Source organism: Phyllopteryx taeniolatus, chromosome 1 (genome assembly GCF_024500385.1).
Source record: "Phyllopteryx taeniolatus isolate TA_2022b chromosome 1, UOR_Ptae_1.2, whole genome shotgun sequence".
In the NCBI taxonomy this organism is placed as follows: domain Eukaryota; kingdom Metazoa; phylum Chordata; class Actinopteri; order Syngnathiformes; family Syngnathidae; genus Phyllopteryx; species Phyllopteryx taeniolatus.
Genome location: NC_084502.1, coordinates 4,168,551 through 4,185,779, shown reverse-complemented (window position 1 = coordinate 4,185,779; position 17,229 = coordinate 4,168,551). Strand labels below are relative to the sequence as shown.

The window sequence follows — 17,229 nt, the reverse complement described above, 5'->3', positions numbered from 1 at the left end:
GCTGACCGGCCTTTTAAGGTTGGATCAAATCGATGGCCTGCCCGACTGAGACAGGGCGGAGCAGGGCCGCTTCCTCGTGTCTGCGCAGCCACGATAAGACTCCCCCTTTCACATGGAAATGGAATAGTGACTATTAGACACAGTCATTTGGATAGCAGAGGCTGCGGGCGAATATGGTAGCGTGACAGTTTAGGGGTGTGTCTCACTTCCGCTTTGTTGTGTAAGAGCTTTTGCACAGTGCTTGAGGTTCATGCTGCCCTGAGATGTGCACGGCTTTGTTTCATATTGATGCACAGACTTAAACACAAGCTTGCAAGTGCAAGTTGCAAGTGCAGGGGGTGACCTGCATCAGTATATACTTCCTTACTCACAATGCACATGACCTAAAAATGCATATGAAGATTTGATTTGTTTCCCAATGTGTTTTTTTGTTGTTGATGAATGTATGAATGCATTGGCATACTGAGTGAGCGTGTGTGTTTAAGAAAGAGAGAGCGTCACAAACCCCAAGGGTGTTGAGAAGAGCACTGTGGAAAATGGTTGCACAGAGGTGCCGACATATGTAACTGCTCCAATTGGCTCCCTGCACTTTTCCTTCGGGAAATATGGGCAGCAGCATAAGCTGATAGAAGTGTCACTGTGTCAGTCCTGTATGTGTACTTTTTTTTCCCTTGGTGTGGGTAAAAGATGGATGGAATGAGGGCCAATAAAAGTGCAAGGTGCGCACAAATCAAAACAATCCCTAGGAAGTGTGTATACAGTAGAATCAATACCTTTATTGTAATGTGCACGGTAAAAAAAAAAGGTTGAAAAACGTGCAATGAAATTTTATGATGAATAATGAACAGTAGAAAAAATTAATAAAATAGACTAATGGGTGCTGTATGTAAGAGTTTGTAGGACGCTGTCTACAGAATTCATGTTGGTAAGACGATGTCTGTTCATGTGTACACCATGTGCTTTTATTTTATGTGTGTTAAGCGTTTGTTCCTAACCTCCCAGGCCACTACAGCATACAGTGGAACCTCGGTTTACGAACGACCCGGTCGACGAACAATTTGGTTTAAAAATGGAATTTCCAAAGAAAAATGACCAGTTTTGGCGAGGCCGTGGAAGAGTCGGTTGTGCTTTTTCTCACGCAGCGTAAACATCATTGTCGCTGTGGGTCACACGTTGCAGGTATTTTTTTTCTGATTTAAATTAGCCCTTAGTATGTCTCCAAAGAAAGCAAAAACTGCTCGTGATAGTGTTATTAGGAAGGTGTTTGTGATCTAACTGCGCTGTTTCGTTTGGAGAAATCTACCATTTGTACTATTGTAATAATAATATTGATAATAATAATCAGAATACATTTGCATAGCTCTTTTCTCAACACAGAGACGCTTGAAACACTTAACACAAACAAACAGACAAGTGGGGAAAAAAAATCTTAAGCCTTGGTGGATGCAGTGGTGACAGCAAAGAAGTCCCTCCGCAGAACGCGAACCTGCTAGCTAGCGACAGTTAGCTAGCAGGCTCGAGTAAAAGGAACCCATCCCGGCCTGTGACTGTTAACTGCATCGAGTCTGCCCTGGTTCACTTTTCTTTCTCGCAATTTAACATGCCATCATTCACTGTGCGACTACTCAGACTTGTTTATGTTCGCCGTGGATACTGCTAGCCCAAGATGGCCGCCATATCCCACAATGCAGCACGGTTCCGAACACATCCAGTGCTGGAAAAGCTAAGTAGAATAATATTTCTTCGTAATAAAGTGATTTTCACTTATTTCAATATCGCACTGTATTTAACTACTTTTAACTACGCACCGATTAAAACAACGTAAACATAACTTCGCTTGGGGTTGGGGTTGGAATGGATTAACTGCATTAACATTCATTTCGATGGGAAACGTTACCTCGGTTTGCAAATGTTTTGGCTCGTGAACAGATCACAGAATTAAATTCGTAAACTGAGGTTTTATTCTCAAGCAGGATTTTTGTGCTTGCAGCAGCTACTTGTGGACTCAAAGCGTTGCTGAGCTACCACTATGTGGGGGTGTACTCACAAACCCAAGAGGTGTGCAAACATTTCAAAAAAGAGAAAACAATATTATTTGTATTTGCGGTATTGGTCATTAGTGAAAACATTTGCCAAGCTGCAGTAATATAACTCGTTAAGGCTCAGACGGTGAGGTGACTCCAAGTGCAGAGATGAGAGGAAAAACAGCAGATTATGACGGTGGTATAGTTATTTAAAAAAAGGTGTTGATAGGCACGATCAGTATAATCAACTGCTGGTGATTCCAATACACCAAACCTTCAAAGACCACGCCCCCCCCCACCCACCCACCCTACACACACACACAGATAGATATGGGGTCAAATGAAGCTATGTGTTTGCTTAAATATACAATGTGCAAGTCTCTTTAGTTTGTGTTAGTTTTACTGTAAACTTCAAGTGGGAGTGTCAACAAACAGACTGAAGCAAGCACACGACTCTTTTTGAAGAACTTTTTCGCTATCTGCCAAATTGCACACTGCTCGCTCACGGAGGTCAGCGGGTGTCGTAGTACGAGTATGAGTACAGTATCGGCACCGATATTGATATTAGTATCGGTGCATCCTGAGTGAATTGATCAATCATACCCATCCATTAGTATCTCAGAGTGGTCAATTTTTGGAGTTCAAGTGCACCCTGAAGAGTTGACCCCTCGGTCAGGCTGTGTTGCGAATGATACAGGTCTGGTCCTCTTTAAAGGCTTCTTGCTGAGTTGTGCTTGTGTTTGAGAAAGTGTTTTTCGCCGTCACAGTAGACCGAGCAGTAGAGGATGCACAGCTGGCTGAGAGAGAAGATAAGGGAGAAAGACTCTTCCCATTTCCTAGCTCTGCTGTTTGATCCTCACCTCCCTCTTGATATCGCTTTGACTGCATGTTTATGACAGCTCCTTGTCTCCCCTTGCCTGCCTCCTCTCCCGCTGCACGCTGTGAAATATCGCCGCTTCTTCTTCTGTGATGTTCTGTTACATTGGAAAGACATGGAACACATGCAAGACACACCCTGCTCTCTCCCTTAAAGAGGTAACGTGAGTGCGCCAGCCTTCACAATGAATAATTGAGCTATGTGGCTGTGTGCAGAAATAGCAATCTTTCACACAAGTGTGAAAACATCACTCGCCGACCGAGACCTGGGAACAGCGCAGCGCAACTGCAATAAACTCACTATAAAGTGAAGTTACATAAAGTTAGTCTGGCTTAATATGCAATTTCCTTTCAGTATTTAACATTAAAGATGCTTGTTGTGAAGTTCACAGTAAAAAAGAAAGATGGTTCAAAAAACATGCAATGAAATTCTTACTTGCATGCTTCGCTTAATAGAAAAGATGAATAATGTAAGATTTAAAAAATTAATAAAAGAGACTAAAAATGGACATCAGAATAAGAACAAGAACATTGTAAACCTAATTTGGGGCATAAAATACATTCATATTTCAATAGTCAGTATATTGAGCGAGTCCTATGTGTTAAATTGTTTAAAATACACAATAAGGACAACTATTGAGACACCACTTAATTAACGAATCAATGCAGTTGGATTGGATGCTCAAGTTTGCCCTGGATCATAATTTTTTTCATATCTTGTAAACATTCTGGACGGTTCAGTCCAAAGTCCTGGCCCTATTATACTGTAATAATAATTTGAAAAAAAGGCCACCAAGTCTATATTTTGCATGCACGTGAACCACTACTTTTGTCTATTTAGTGTACTTTGCCATATTGAATGAAGGACCAGATCTATTCTGATTATGATGACACCATCCTCACAACCAACGATCATCACTAAAATTATTAGTAGCGCTGAAAAAAATCTGTCTGCTTCCGTGGAGATCCCAATGACGAGTGCTGAGGCGTGAATATGTTCTGCGTGCGAGCGTCTCTCTGAAGCTGAATCCCATATTGGTGACACGACCGAGCTGAGGGAGCAAGATCACAGCAAACGGACACGTACAATCGAGAAAGCTGCACGTTGACGGATCAGCGGAACGCCTGCAAGTCAACGCCCTTCCTGACACCGCCGTTCAGTGTAGACCTTCACCAAAGCTGAACTGTTGATGAAACGAGAAAAGTCTGCATCATTTTCTTTTTAGTTGGATGGCTGAACAATCGCTACAATTAGATGAATTGGTGCATTTTTATTACGTCCTATAGACAGTGGTGGGAAGTAATTAAGTGCAGATACATCGTTACGGCATTTAAGTAGAATTTTAATGTACAACCCCAATTCCAATGAAGTTGGGACATTGTGTTAAACAAATAAAAACAGAATACAATGATTTGCAAATCATGTTCAACCAACATGTTTAATTGAATACACTAAAAAGACAAGATATTTAATGTTCAAACTGATCAACTTTATTGTTTTTAGCAGATAATCATTAACTTAGAATTTTAAGGCTGCAACACGTTCCAAAAAAGCTGGGACAGGTGGCAAAAAAGACTGCGAAAGTTGAGGAATTCTCATCAAACACCCGTTTGGAACATCCCACAGGTGAACAGGTGAATTGGGAACCAGTGGGTGCCATGATTGGGTATAAAAGGAGCTTCCCTGAATTGCTCAGTCAGTCTAAGGAAAGATAGGGGGAGGTTCACCTCTTTGTGAACAAGTACGTGAGAAAATAGTCGAACATTTTAAGGACAATGTTCCTCAACGTACAATTGCAAGGAATTTAGGGATTTCATCATCTACGGTCCATAATATCATCAAGAGGTTCAGAGAATCTGGAGAAATCACTGCATGTAAGCAGCAAGGCTGAAAACCAACATTGAATGCCCGTGACCTTCGATCCCTCAGGTGGCACTGCATCAAAAACTGACATCAATGTGTAAAGGATATCACCACATGGGCTCAGGAACGCTTCAGAAAACCAATGTCAGTAAATACAGTTTGGCGCTACATCCGTAAGTGCAACTTGAAACTCTACTATGCAAAGCAAAAGCAACACCACCCAGAAACGCCGCCGGCTTCTTTGGGCCCAAGCACATCTAAGATGGACTGATGAAAAGTAGAAAAGTGTTCTGTGGTCCGACGACTCCACATTTCAAATTATTTTTGGAAATTGTGGACATCATGTCCACTGGGCCAAAGAGGAAAAGAACCATCCGGACTGTTATGGACGGAGTTCAAAAGCCAGCATCTGTGATGGTATGGGGCTGTGTTAGTGCCAATGGCATGGGTAACTTACACATCTGTGAAGGCACCATTAATGCTGAAAGGTACATACAGGTTTTGGAGAAACATATGCTGCCATCCAAGCAACGTCTTTTTCATGGACGTCCCTGCTTATTTCAGCAAGACAATGCCAAACCACATTCTGCACGTGTTACAACAGCGTGGCTTCGTAGTAAAAGAGTACGGGTATTGGACTGGCCTGCCTGCAGTCCACACCTGTCTCCCATTGAAAATGTGTGGCGCATTATGAACTGTAAAATACGACAACGGAGACCCCGGACTGTTGAACAGCTGAAGCTGTACATCGAGCAAGAATGGGAAAGAATTCCACCTACAAAGCTTCAGCAATTGGTGTCCTCAGTTCCCAAACATTTATCGAATGTTGTTAAAAGAAAAGGTGATGTAACACTGGGGTAAACGTGACCCTTTCCCAGCTTTTTTGGAATGTGTTGCAGCCATAAGATTCTAAGTTAATGATTATTTGCTGAAAACAATAAAGTTAATCAGTTTCAACATTGAATATCTTGTCTTTGTAGTGTATTCGATTAAGTATAGGTTGAAGATGATTTGCAAATCATTGTATTCTGTTTTTAGTTATGTTTAACACAACATCCCAACTTCATTGGAATTGGGGTTGTATGCTTTGCATGAGTAGTGTATTTTTACTTTTACTCCCTACATTTTGAAAGTTGTAAAGCTATACTTTCTACTCCCTACTTTGTCATCATAGGCCTGATATGTTGATATGATATGAAAAAGACGTAAGAGAGAGCTTAAGTCAACTGGTCGAGATCTTGATTGACTGACTGATTGCTTGATTGAGATCAACGGGGCTTAAAAAAAGGTTGATGCAACAGATTTTAAAAGGAAGATATTCGACATACATGGTCTTATTTAAGATAATTTTGTCTGTCATTTTTCAGTTGTTATCATTAGCTAACTTTTTTTTTGTAATGTCGGTTTGTTTCACTCATGCGGCCCATGTTGTCAGTTCAGTCCTGATTATCTGAATTTTGTTTGTGTCCGCTGTTTTATTTTCTTCTCTGTACGAGCTCTATGTGATGTAAGCCTGTTTCTGCCAATGAAAAAAATAAAAATAAAATTAAATAAATACATGGTGGAAACTCTGCGGACAATTCACATTATTATGGGCTTCCATGTTTGCGCCAGTTAAAGAAAAAACTAAAAAAGTAAAAAAAAATAAAAGAAGTTAAGTCATAATTATGAGATAGTAAATTATAGTAATGAGATCTATGTCATTTTAAAGAGATACTTAGTCATATTTACGAGATACCATCTCATGATAATGAGATACTATCGCACCAATAACAAAGCTTGTGCTCTGTGTAGATTTTGTGCGCTCCACGGGAATCTTAAAAGTGAGCTTTAAGAAGGAATTGTGTACTTGTACATGACAAAAATGTGATGATGTGAATTGTCCCGTTTCTGTCAGTTTCTTTTATTTTAATTTTTTTGCTGGCGGAAATGGGGTTTCATACAATGCAAGTTATCAAAAGATGTAAACTCCTTCCTTCATTCCTTTTTTTTAATTATTATTTGCTGCGCTAAGCTATCAAAATTTGTACAAATTGTATATAACTGACAGTAAGCTTTTTTTTTGTACTTTTTTTTTTACTTTGACTTAAAGAAGAAGTTTGGATGTCAAAGGTCACACCCACATTGCATCTTAGCGCAAATCGGTCGACCAAATTGGATACGCCACCGTTTGCGCTCCTGCGCACGTTGCGCAGTCCACGTAAATAGAGCCCCAAATGTTTTTGGTTTAACTAGCAATATCAATTCTGTTGAAAAGTGCATGAACACATTGTTGCAGTTCAGACAGGAAACAGATGTAATTGCGCCGTGTCAGGGGCAAAGTGACTAAATAGTGCACGGCCTGTTGGGGGAGTTGGATTGGATGCGATGCAGACACATCCAGCTGTCGGGTCCAAATGATGAGAGCCGTGTTACGGGAGGGAGACGGTGGCAGATTAAACGGCAATCCTACTCATCCGGCCCACACACATTTACCATCCCCACTCCCCCATCGCACATACACTCACACCACTTTGTATATGCCAGGCTGGCTGCTGCCATAATAGGTAACAAACCTGGCTTTAGATCCCAATATGGGCAGCATTGAGGCTGCCAGTAAAGGGGGGGTGGCAGAGATCTGATGCCTGCTTGGTCTTAACGATATGAAGACAAAGTGATGATGAGAGGTTGTGGCAAAGCATGAAAGCGAGCACAAATGCTGTTTCCAAGGATGCAAAGTGTGTGCATGTTCGTGAGTGTGTGCGCATGGCTCGCATGCACCAACCCATGTGATTGAGATTTAGCAAGCGTTCAGGCTAAACGAAGCGATTCCAATCTTTTGGTCTGCGCTCCCTCGGTTTTCAGCCCACTTTTAAGAGTTTGACACAGAAATCAACAATCTGCAAGTCAGGCTGCAGTTGCGCAGATGTTAAAACACGTAACAGTGCCACGACGTCTCTGTGGATCATGTGAAATCCTGTTTGAATGTTTCACTAATTTGCAGCTAAGAGATTGAGCCCTTCCCGCTTCCCCTTTTTGTTCTGGTGTCTCTCGCTCTCTCGCTCTCTCGCCCATTTTCTTCCGACTTCTCTTTTTCTCGCCGTGACTTTTTCTCTCCACCACATCTCTCTCTTTTTTTTTTTGGGCACACGCTGAGGGATTGGGAGGGTTCCTCCAAATTGGCACACAGATGAATAATGCATCTGAAGCAAAGGCGGAGAGCTGGGTTTGATGTATCTGTCAGATTCTTCTACTGTATTACAGATAATGTTGGGAGTTTGCCTGACACTTATGAGGTCAAAACAGATGTTTGTTGCTTTTTACCCATTGTATTATTTTTCTTGTTGCTTCAGTCCTTAACCTTTTCACCACTGGGACTAATGCGGCTTTTAGTGGCGCAACAATTGATTAACTAATCGATTTCCAAATTAACAGACTATTTTGTCGGCTGTGCGTGTTGTATGGCGACTGCGACTTAGTTGGTAGAATGGGTCATCCAATGACCGACGGTTGGAATCCTGGTGTCCTTGGGCAAGACAGTGAAATCTAAAGTTTCTCCAGGTCAGCATTGGAAATGAGAAACTATTATAAATTATAAAATATTATTTAGTTTGGTAAATGAATGAGTCACTGTTTAACTTACAATACAATTTTATCTTCTTTATGTTTAATCGAAATAAGACATTTGGATACACCTGCTTTTTCTTTGGAAAACAATTTTTGCCCATTTTCTAACATGTTATGAACCAAACCAGTAAGTGAATCATAATCAACTTGTGGAAGAAAATAATAGTCAGTTTAATCAATTATGCAAATAATGGTTATTTGCAGCCGTACGATGAATAACACGTAATTGACACATAGTTGAACCTGAAGCAGCCTCAGAAGTTGATAACAAACTTGTGGCCCTTCGCATGAATCAGTACCCAAGAAAGTAGATCTCAGTTTGAAAAAAAGGTTGGTGAGTACATCCCCCTCTCTCGTGTGTTATCGCTTCATAGTTGTTTATTTGGTTTTGCTTAATCATTAAACAATACCAAATAAACACCAATAATCAGTTAACAAACAGTAATAGGGATAAAATGGTTTTGCAAATAAACGTGCAATGCATAGTAAATTTTTATCTGATTGCTGGGTATTCGATTAAACGATGGAACTATCAATTATAAAAGCATTTAAAGGCTGCAGCACTACTGTTTAAAATGCAACATTTGCACTGTTGCTTTTTAAAGCCACATTTTGCAGACAGAATCATCAGTCATGCGTGGCCACGGATACTTGTGCAGTTGGGCATTCCTCACTTCACACCCAAACACTGGCGTTAAAAAATAAACTGCAATCGTGAGCATGAGCTCGTAGCAGCGCCATCATTAAAGTAATGAGTGGGAAGTTAACGCTGAAATGTACCATAAACACGTAGAGAGGGAGGCAGAGAAAGAGAGCTCCCCAATCCCATAAGAATAAATCTTAAATCCTGAGTGTTGCTTCTGACTCATTCTGGTTAATTAAGCCGAGCCAAGTGAGAGGAAAATGGGGTCTTGGCTCGAATTAAGTCAGTAGGATCAGCACTATCGCGTAGCCGAGGCTCACAAAATTCCTCAACGGAAGTGTCCCCTTTGCTCTCAAAGACAGAAATTGTGTCCAGTCTCTTTCTCCCATTTCTATTAGTCTGACCAACACGTTATTTTTACCCACAAAAATACAAAGCGCGCTCTCCTCCCCTTTGGTGACAAAGACTCACACCCAAAGTACAACACCTCCCCGCTACTCATTCAACATTCAAGGCACTTTTCCTCTTCATTATCATCTAGCTTCATTTCTAATTGATCTTATTAGTACTCCCCACATTTGCCTGCAGTGAAAAAAAAACAAAAAACCCACACACACACACCAACTCCAAAAGAAATCTGTCGAGCAACCTTTTGGGATTCTCTTTGCGTTTTGCGACGTAGGATGAGGCAAACGAGTGAAATGTCAAAACTCTGCGTGGTTCTAAAAATAAAACAACACAAGGGCTTGCGTTTGGAGGACTTTGCAGGCACACAATTGGGCTTTGGGACAAATAAGACAAACAATTGCTTATACCCAACAGCAGTCAGAGCAGCACTGCCAAATGTCCTCTTCTGAGAGTAGCAATCCGTGGATTTTACTAATGTTTGTCAATTTTATTGTAAATCCCCTTAAGATTCCTTTTTTTTTTTTTGGACTGCCTTGGAAGATATTTTCTGCATATGGCAGAGAAGCAAGGATCTTCAAATGAGCAGAAATAGCATTACAATCGCTTAAGTGCACTCTTATGTAACATACAGTATAACCCATAATTTATTCATACACATATTTCATGATAGTGGCTGACAGGTTAGCACGTTTGCACAATTTACATTCCTTAAATGGATTAAAAAAAACAAAAACATAATGTCATAACATTAAACATTATGCATGTAAACATATAGTTACACACACACACACACACATGCACATATCATTTATAAGAGTGTATATATATATATATATATATATATATATATATATATATATATATAAATTTTAAATGACATTAATTGTGTTGTTTTAATCCCATGTATTGACTTTACAGCATAGGTGTCAAACTGAAGGCCCGGGGGCCAGATGCGGCCCACCACATTATTTTATGTGGCCCGCGAAAGCAAATCATGCTCATCAACCTCCGTGATTTTTGCTAAAATCTGTACCCAAATTCCAAATCGTCATCATAATAAACAATAATGTTGAGATTTTGCATTTTTCTGTTACCAAACCCTTTCTTCTACAGTAACTTAAACAATACTTGAACAAACTATTATACTTCTCTTCTGATTTCAAAAGTAGTTATCCCTCAATTTGTTGTGTAATGGTAATACTATGATTTGGCGATTAAACATTTATATGATTTCACTGTTCTAACGGCCCTCTGAGGAAAATCATAACTACAATGAGTTTGACACCCCTGCTTTACAGTATACACAACTGGTCAAAAGTTGGGATGTGCCTTCTAAACTGAAATTTCTGTTGGATTCTTTGCCCAATAAAGGACTCTATTTTGATAACGAAATATTCATATTCATGTCATGCTAGTCTGCACCAAGCACTTGATACGCAGAAGAGTAAAGCATTTGTTCAGAACTATTTTCAGCGGCAGACTAAAGAACGTTCGCTGCTGGAGAAAATGTTTACAGCGAGCCAGTGCAAGCGGGATTATATTAAAATGTTGAATTCCGTATTCAGTACAGTGAAGGACGTGTCGTTCTGTGCAATAACGAGACATAAGGGTACATTTGTCGCATGTTTTGAATTGTGTTTGGCAAAGGGTGACATTGAGAATAAGCTGTGAATATTTGACGCCAGGGAGCATCATGGGATTTCTTGTTGAATTTTGATTAACAGAAACCTTCCTTAATGTGCTTAATACGATGATGACTCTTATGTTTTTTTGTTTTTGTTTTTTAGATCATCTTAAATGACATCAAGAGAGTCAATCTCAGTTTGCTTTGCAGCCAGGCCAAATTGGTCTTCAGGTTCACTGCGTGATGTGGCACTTTGTAAATTGTCGTTCCGGGATCGGCTGTAAAATTCATTTCCAAGTGCTAAAGGCAAGCGCGCGTGTGTGTGTGAGTGATGGCAAAAATGTCAGAGGGTTAAGCCGCACCACCGCCACCCCTCACCCAACAACAACATCACCATTGCCTCTCTCGGTCTTTGCATTTTTTTTTTTTTTTTGCCTCCTCAGCTTCACGTTGCTCCATGTTATCACCTCTTTGTATGTGAAATCACATGACTCCCTTGGACTCCATCCCTGGTATGAACAACACGTTTGTTTGATAGCGTCGCTGTTTCGGCGGAAACCCAAATATGGTCAATTTATCACTGATCAATACTATTTACTATACGGTTTGTTCCTACATTGTCTGTTATGTTATGTTACGTGTTGAAATGTTTTATTACATTATTTGCAATTTTTCTTTAAAAAAAAGAGTTTGGGAAGATGATGTCACCGTAGTTGTTTGCTTTTGTGAAGTAGGGCCTATTAAATGGGTGTCAAATGACTTCTGTACACAGTGACTTCTGTGCACATAGTGAATTTCAGGCGAATCACTCAGTGGGATTTCAGTCCCATTACTTTGATGGAAACTGGACGCTTTGCATCAAAATGACCTACCTGGCTACCTACAATTAGGAAAATTGCATGGACCCTGGCTTCGTTAATCCCGGGTGGACACGAAAAGAGGCTTTTTTAAAATTATTTTTTTTTTTTTTGGGCAAGGGGGTATTTACAGTATGTGATATTTTCCGCACTTTTGTCTTTTCAGGACTGCTCAGTCGATGTTTAGCATCTTTATCATTGAAACATTGAAAGTGACGTTTTCTTTCCTTTTACAATGGGATAAACGTCACAGTAAAATGCAATAAGTGATTCAACAGCTCATCATAAATATATTGGTATTTTCTAGACTAAGCATTATTATCTTTTTAAAGGTAGAGTTATTGACACAAAATTCCTAATAAATTAACTGCTGTTCAGTGTGTGTACATTTTTAGGTCACTGGAGGGAATCTTAGGAAAAAGGCAGAGGTTAACATTTACTTTTTGGCTATTTCGCTCCCTAAAGCTGCTCATTGCTATTGATTCTATTCAGTAATTAAAAACACAGGACTCCTTGCACACTTGCAAATACTGTTTTCATTCAAATATACAGTAAGGCTGCTGTTAAAGCACATACATTTGTGATTGTTAATGAGCCATTTTAAAGTTTAAAAAAAATAAAAAAATTCAAAAACAAATTTTCAAAAAGACGCTCTTGTTTTGTAAATGCACATTTTCAGGCTTTAAGGAAATAAAGCACGTGTCAAGTGTTAGGAAACCATTTTTAGGGTTCTATCCCGGACTAAAAAGAGCATCAGAGTCTTACCGAGGCCGGCTGTGCCCGAGAGATATGCAAAATGTGTAGTTCAAATATTGCTGGATTGCCACCCTGTAATGTAGCACGTGATGCAATCCTGAGTGTGTGTGTGTGTGTGTGTGTGTGTGTGTGTGTGCTTGCGTGCTTTAATCTCTCCACTCAGACGTTAAACTGTATTTGTCACAGGTAATGTTTTCCTGGAGGCCAAGGGTGGTGTAGCCATACGCAGGGAAGCAGGGAGGCAAGGCGGGAGTTCAGGAGTCTCGAAAAAGTATTTACTTACAAAAACAAAGTATCACGGAAAAATCTAAACACTAGATAAACAGGGTCCCGGAAAATCAAGAATCAAAGTAAGAAGGAAAGACTAATATACGGATACGTGACAGCAACATCCGTGAACAGACGCAGACTCAAAGAAAACAGGGAACTAAATACAAGCTAACTGATGAGACAACGGGGCACACCTGGACAAGACACGAGTGGCATGGAGGGAGCTGATTGGTAGACGCAAGGGCTAACGAGAACAACTGGAAAACCTTAACAAGCAAGACGAGACATGAACATGGGACACGGGAAAACAAGACAACACATGCAAGAAAACCAAATATATTCGAAGCAAAAACATAAACTGCTCCCTCAGTTCTTTTCCATGCATCCACCCGTCGACATGCCTTTGCGGCCCTCAATTTCACCTCATTATCAATGTCAGTCTTCATCATCACCGTTGGCATCTTTATTACAGTCTACGCCATCGTCATGATACCAATATGAGCGCCGCCATCATTTCTCTCATCTGCTGTTGAGAAATGAAGACAGAAGCCGGAATGAGAATTGTTGCGCCTTCAGCGGCAGCGTGCTGCAGCGGCGTCATGCAGATATCCCCTCTCGTCCTCCGGGCTCGTCTCACCACTTGTCAGCTTCACGTACAGTTGTACGTGTGCCGCCGTCCCGCTTCGTGCTCGCCGGCGTTCCGCTCCTTGTAAATATTTTTTTCGTTTGAATATTTGAAAGGGCGCTGACGAAATGCGGGCAGAGACGGACCACTGGTGACCTCCTTCTCATTGCCGCATCCTTTTTTTTCTTCTTCCCTCCCATCCCCTCCCTGCGCTCGTTGCACATTCTCAAAGGCTTCCCTACTCTTCCTCTCAGTGTCTTCGTCTTCACCTCATCGCTCTGGTCCGTGTCTTCCCTCCCCAGCTATCGTCACCCTCAACCCTCCTGGTTCTCGCCTCAGCATTTTAGATAAGCGCCCTTTCTCGCCCCGTCTTCACGTGTTCGCCTTGGACCTCTCCTTCTTCCACCTGGCAGGCCTTTCATCCCGCTCATTTGTTCCCGTGTCTCATCCCCTCCCTCGCCGCCATTCACAAACTCTCTACCTCTGTTCTCTCTCTGCCTAGCTGCCTGGCCGTCTGATCCATGAAGGGCTGTCTGAGGCCTCAGCGCTGCTAATTCATTCGCTGTGCATCGCCTCACATTTCTGCAGGGTCAGGCAGACGCACTGAAAGAGAGGAGAAAGGGGAGGATAGAGGAGATCCAGAGGAAGAAGGAGAAGGAGAGAAAACGCTAGAAAATGGGACACGTGGGTGTGGGGGGTGTAGGAGAGATGTAGATTTATCTCCAAGAAACAGAAAGCCAAGAATCTTTCACACAGCTTTAACCTCATAGCGTTTACTCCTTGTTTTGTTGTCTACACTCCACATTGATATACATAACCCGCACATTCCTGCTTTTGTCTGTGTTCATAAAGGAATGTGCAGTGGATCCAGAAATATAAGTGAATCCACTGAAAAGTCATCTTACCTGACCACGGTTGCTCTTTTCTTAAGGCCTTGTTTACATTCCATTTGCATAGCCATATACTGTATATACAGTATTGGTATACTATTTGGTCCAACCAAACACAATAGTCCAACAGAGTTGTCAGTTGCATTTATTTGATGAACAAAAGCATAATTTAACCTACGATAACTAGTGCGATATCGCTTTTATAATAATAGTAATTGAGTTTTTATAACAGTACTAATTGACATTGTGACATTAAGAGTGAACGGGTTCATGTGGTTGTGACAATCAGCCATCCATGTTAATTATTTACAGGAGGGGGGAAAAAAAACATTAGGAAGGTAGCAAATTAAAGATTGAAATCTTCTTTATTTGCAAAGTATGTCCAAAAGACACACAAGGAATTTGTCTCCGGTAGTTGGAGCCGCTCTAGTACGACAACAGACAGTCAATTGACAGAGAACACTTTTGAGACATAAAGACATTGAGAAAAACAGTCACTAAGCAATAAAGGGTTGCTAGTTATCTGGTAATGCCGGTACAAATTATTCTTATTTTTTATTTGTTTTTTGGACAATTGTGCAAAAAGATGCAGAGCCCTCTAGCACTTAGAGCAGTTTGAATGACTAATATAGCAATAATCCGGTGCTTTTAGTGATAAAGTAACGAAACACGGTTACTGTGAGACTTACGCTGTCAACAAATGCATTTGATCTTTTTCATGTTTTTGGATAGAAAATGCTTATTTTACCACGACAATTAAAAAATATATATGAAGAAATCTTGTGATATGGTGAATTATCAGCCATTTAGGTGAATATGATTTTAAAAAAAATAATCTGCGATGCAATGAATCAGCAATAGGTGAACCGCTATATAGTGAGGGATTATTGTACTCTATATGTAATAAAAATGCTAACACTTGAGTTTACAGTAGACACATTGCTGAACACCCGTCTAGCTTGTGATGCCACAGACAAATTTTGTCCAAAGACGTCCACTTATTTAACATTCGACATTACTGGTTTACAGTTTTGGCAGATTTGGGCTCGACTGCTTGCTATTCTGGTTAGGTCATTTGAATTGTTGTAATCCCTGTACCTTCTGTATTTATGTATAACCAATGGAATAAAATAAACATCAATAACTACAGTGTCAAATTTCTATTTTTAAATGTTAAGGTAGTGGTGGATCTTGTCGTAACATCGGTGAGACTCTAGACTCTGGGGAGCTCAGTTATTACTGTTAAACTAACACAAAGAATCTCTGACGACTCAAATGAACATTACAACATCATTTGATCTTTTTTTAACAACAGCAAAACAAAAAAAAAGGTGTTGGTTAACCTTTTTTTTTTTTTTTTTTTTTCAGGGGGCGCATCCTGGCTGCCTCGTGAGGTGTTCTATTTTCTGTGAATTATTATCTGTGAAAGTCAAAAATAGCTACCGAAATGTCAGAAAGAGACAGTGACAGAAAGCTAGCGGCAGACCGAGCACATAAAGCGTTTCTCGATCTTATCTCTCATTTCTTTCATTTCTCTCATTTTTTTCATTTGCTGCATCTTTCTTCTTCCCCGTGTCTCTGCAGGTTCTCCTGAGCAGAGAGTTTGCGTGGCGGAGTTTGAGCTGAGAGTGGAAGTGAGTGGGCGTGAGAGGGAGCGTGTGTCATGGCTGACAGCGAAGGGGCAAACCTCGAGGACCCTCCCTACAAAAACCTGCTGCTCCTGGGGGCCATCGCAGCGGCGTCGGCCTTCGTGGTCACCATCCTCATCGTCCTCGTCTGCGTGGGCTGCCAAAGGTGAGCGGACGCTCACTCACGTGACGCTCAACTCCATACATCTATCGCACAGGTGTCGAACTCGAGATCCGGGATCCGGCCCGCCACATCATTTTAAAGAAAATCATGTGCATCAACATCCATGATTCTTGCTAAAATCTGTACCAAACATTTTATAAATAATGTTAAAATATTGCAAGCATTTTTTTGTTTGTTACCAATCCCTTTTTTTACTGTAACTGAGCAACCTATTATCCTTGACTTCTGATTTCAAAATTGGTTATCCATTAATTTGTTGTGTATATGCAACAATATGAGGCAATTAACCATTTATATGGTTTCACAGTCATAATGGCACTCTGAGGGAAACCGTAACTACAACGTGGCATTGTAATTATTATTATTATTGACTGATTTCTTCATGTTCTGATTTCTTTTTCATCTTCCATCATTCCTTTCATCCAAGTTGATTGTTGAATTTGGATTTAAATTTAGTCAAGGTTGGCTTTTGTTCTGACCAAAATGCTGACGTGGTCGAGGGCACCAAGGAAGATACATTTGTATTTGATAAAAAGTCAATTTGTGTGTAAATTAAGACTGTGTTTCTAACGTAAGATTGTGCCTTGACTCAATAAAGGTTGGGAAACACTTGTTTAAGGCACACCAGCCTGCACTAGTAATTATGAAGTCCTTGGAAAGATTAGATTGACATGGCAACACATAGAGGCTGAAATCTGATTGTCACCCACATGCATTTACTGGAACAAATACAGCCAAAAGAAACACTAAGAAATGAAGAGAATAGACTGTTGTGAATAAATTAATACAATTTCACAGAACGAATACTTGTATCAGAATTTAAATTGTTAACGTAGGTCAGTGCTTCTCATCGTCAACGTCATATAGTGAATTATCCATATGGTGTCATACTCGGTTGGGGAAAATAGCTGCTCGGAGACAAGCGAGCCTCACTCGCTGGCATGTGAGAGAGCTGCGATGAGGGGGCGGGGTTT

The 17,229-nt window shown here is 40.6% G+C and overlaps 1 protein-coding gene across 6 annotated transcripts in view; it reads left to right on the top strand.

The window, feature by feature from the left end:
• Nucleotides 1-17,229, top strand: part of LOC133469975 (uncharacterized) — a 48,692-nt gene that overhangs the window by 13,006 nt on the left and 18,457 nt on the right. For 5 of the 6 annotated variants that reach the window (XM_061758100.1, XM_061758013.1, XM_061757925.1 and 2 more), the window contains exon 2: nucleotides 16,028-16,237. In XM_061758100.1, coding sequence (XP_061614084.1) covers nucleotides 16,107-16,237 — 131 coding nt within the window. In that variant the 5' untranslated portion in view covers nucleotides 16,028-16,106. Of the gene's footprint in view, nucleotides 1-16,027; nucleotides 16,238-17,229 lie in introns of those variants that run through there. The other variant, XM_061758189.1, reaches the window with a different exon arrangement.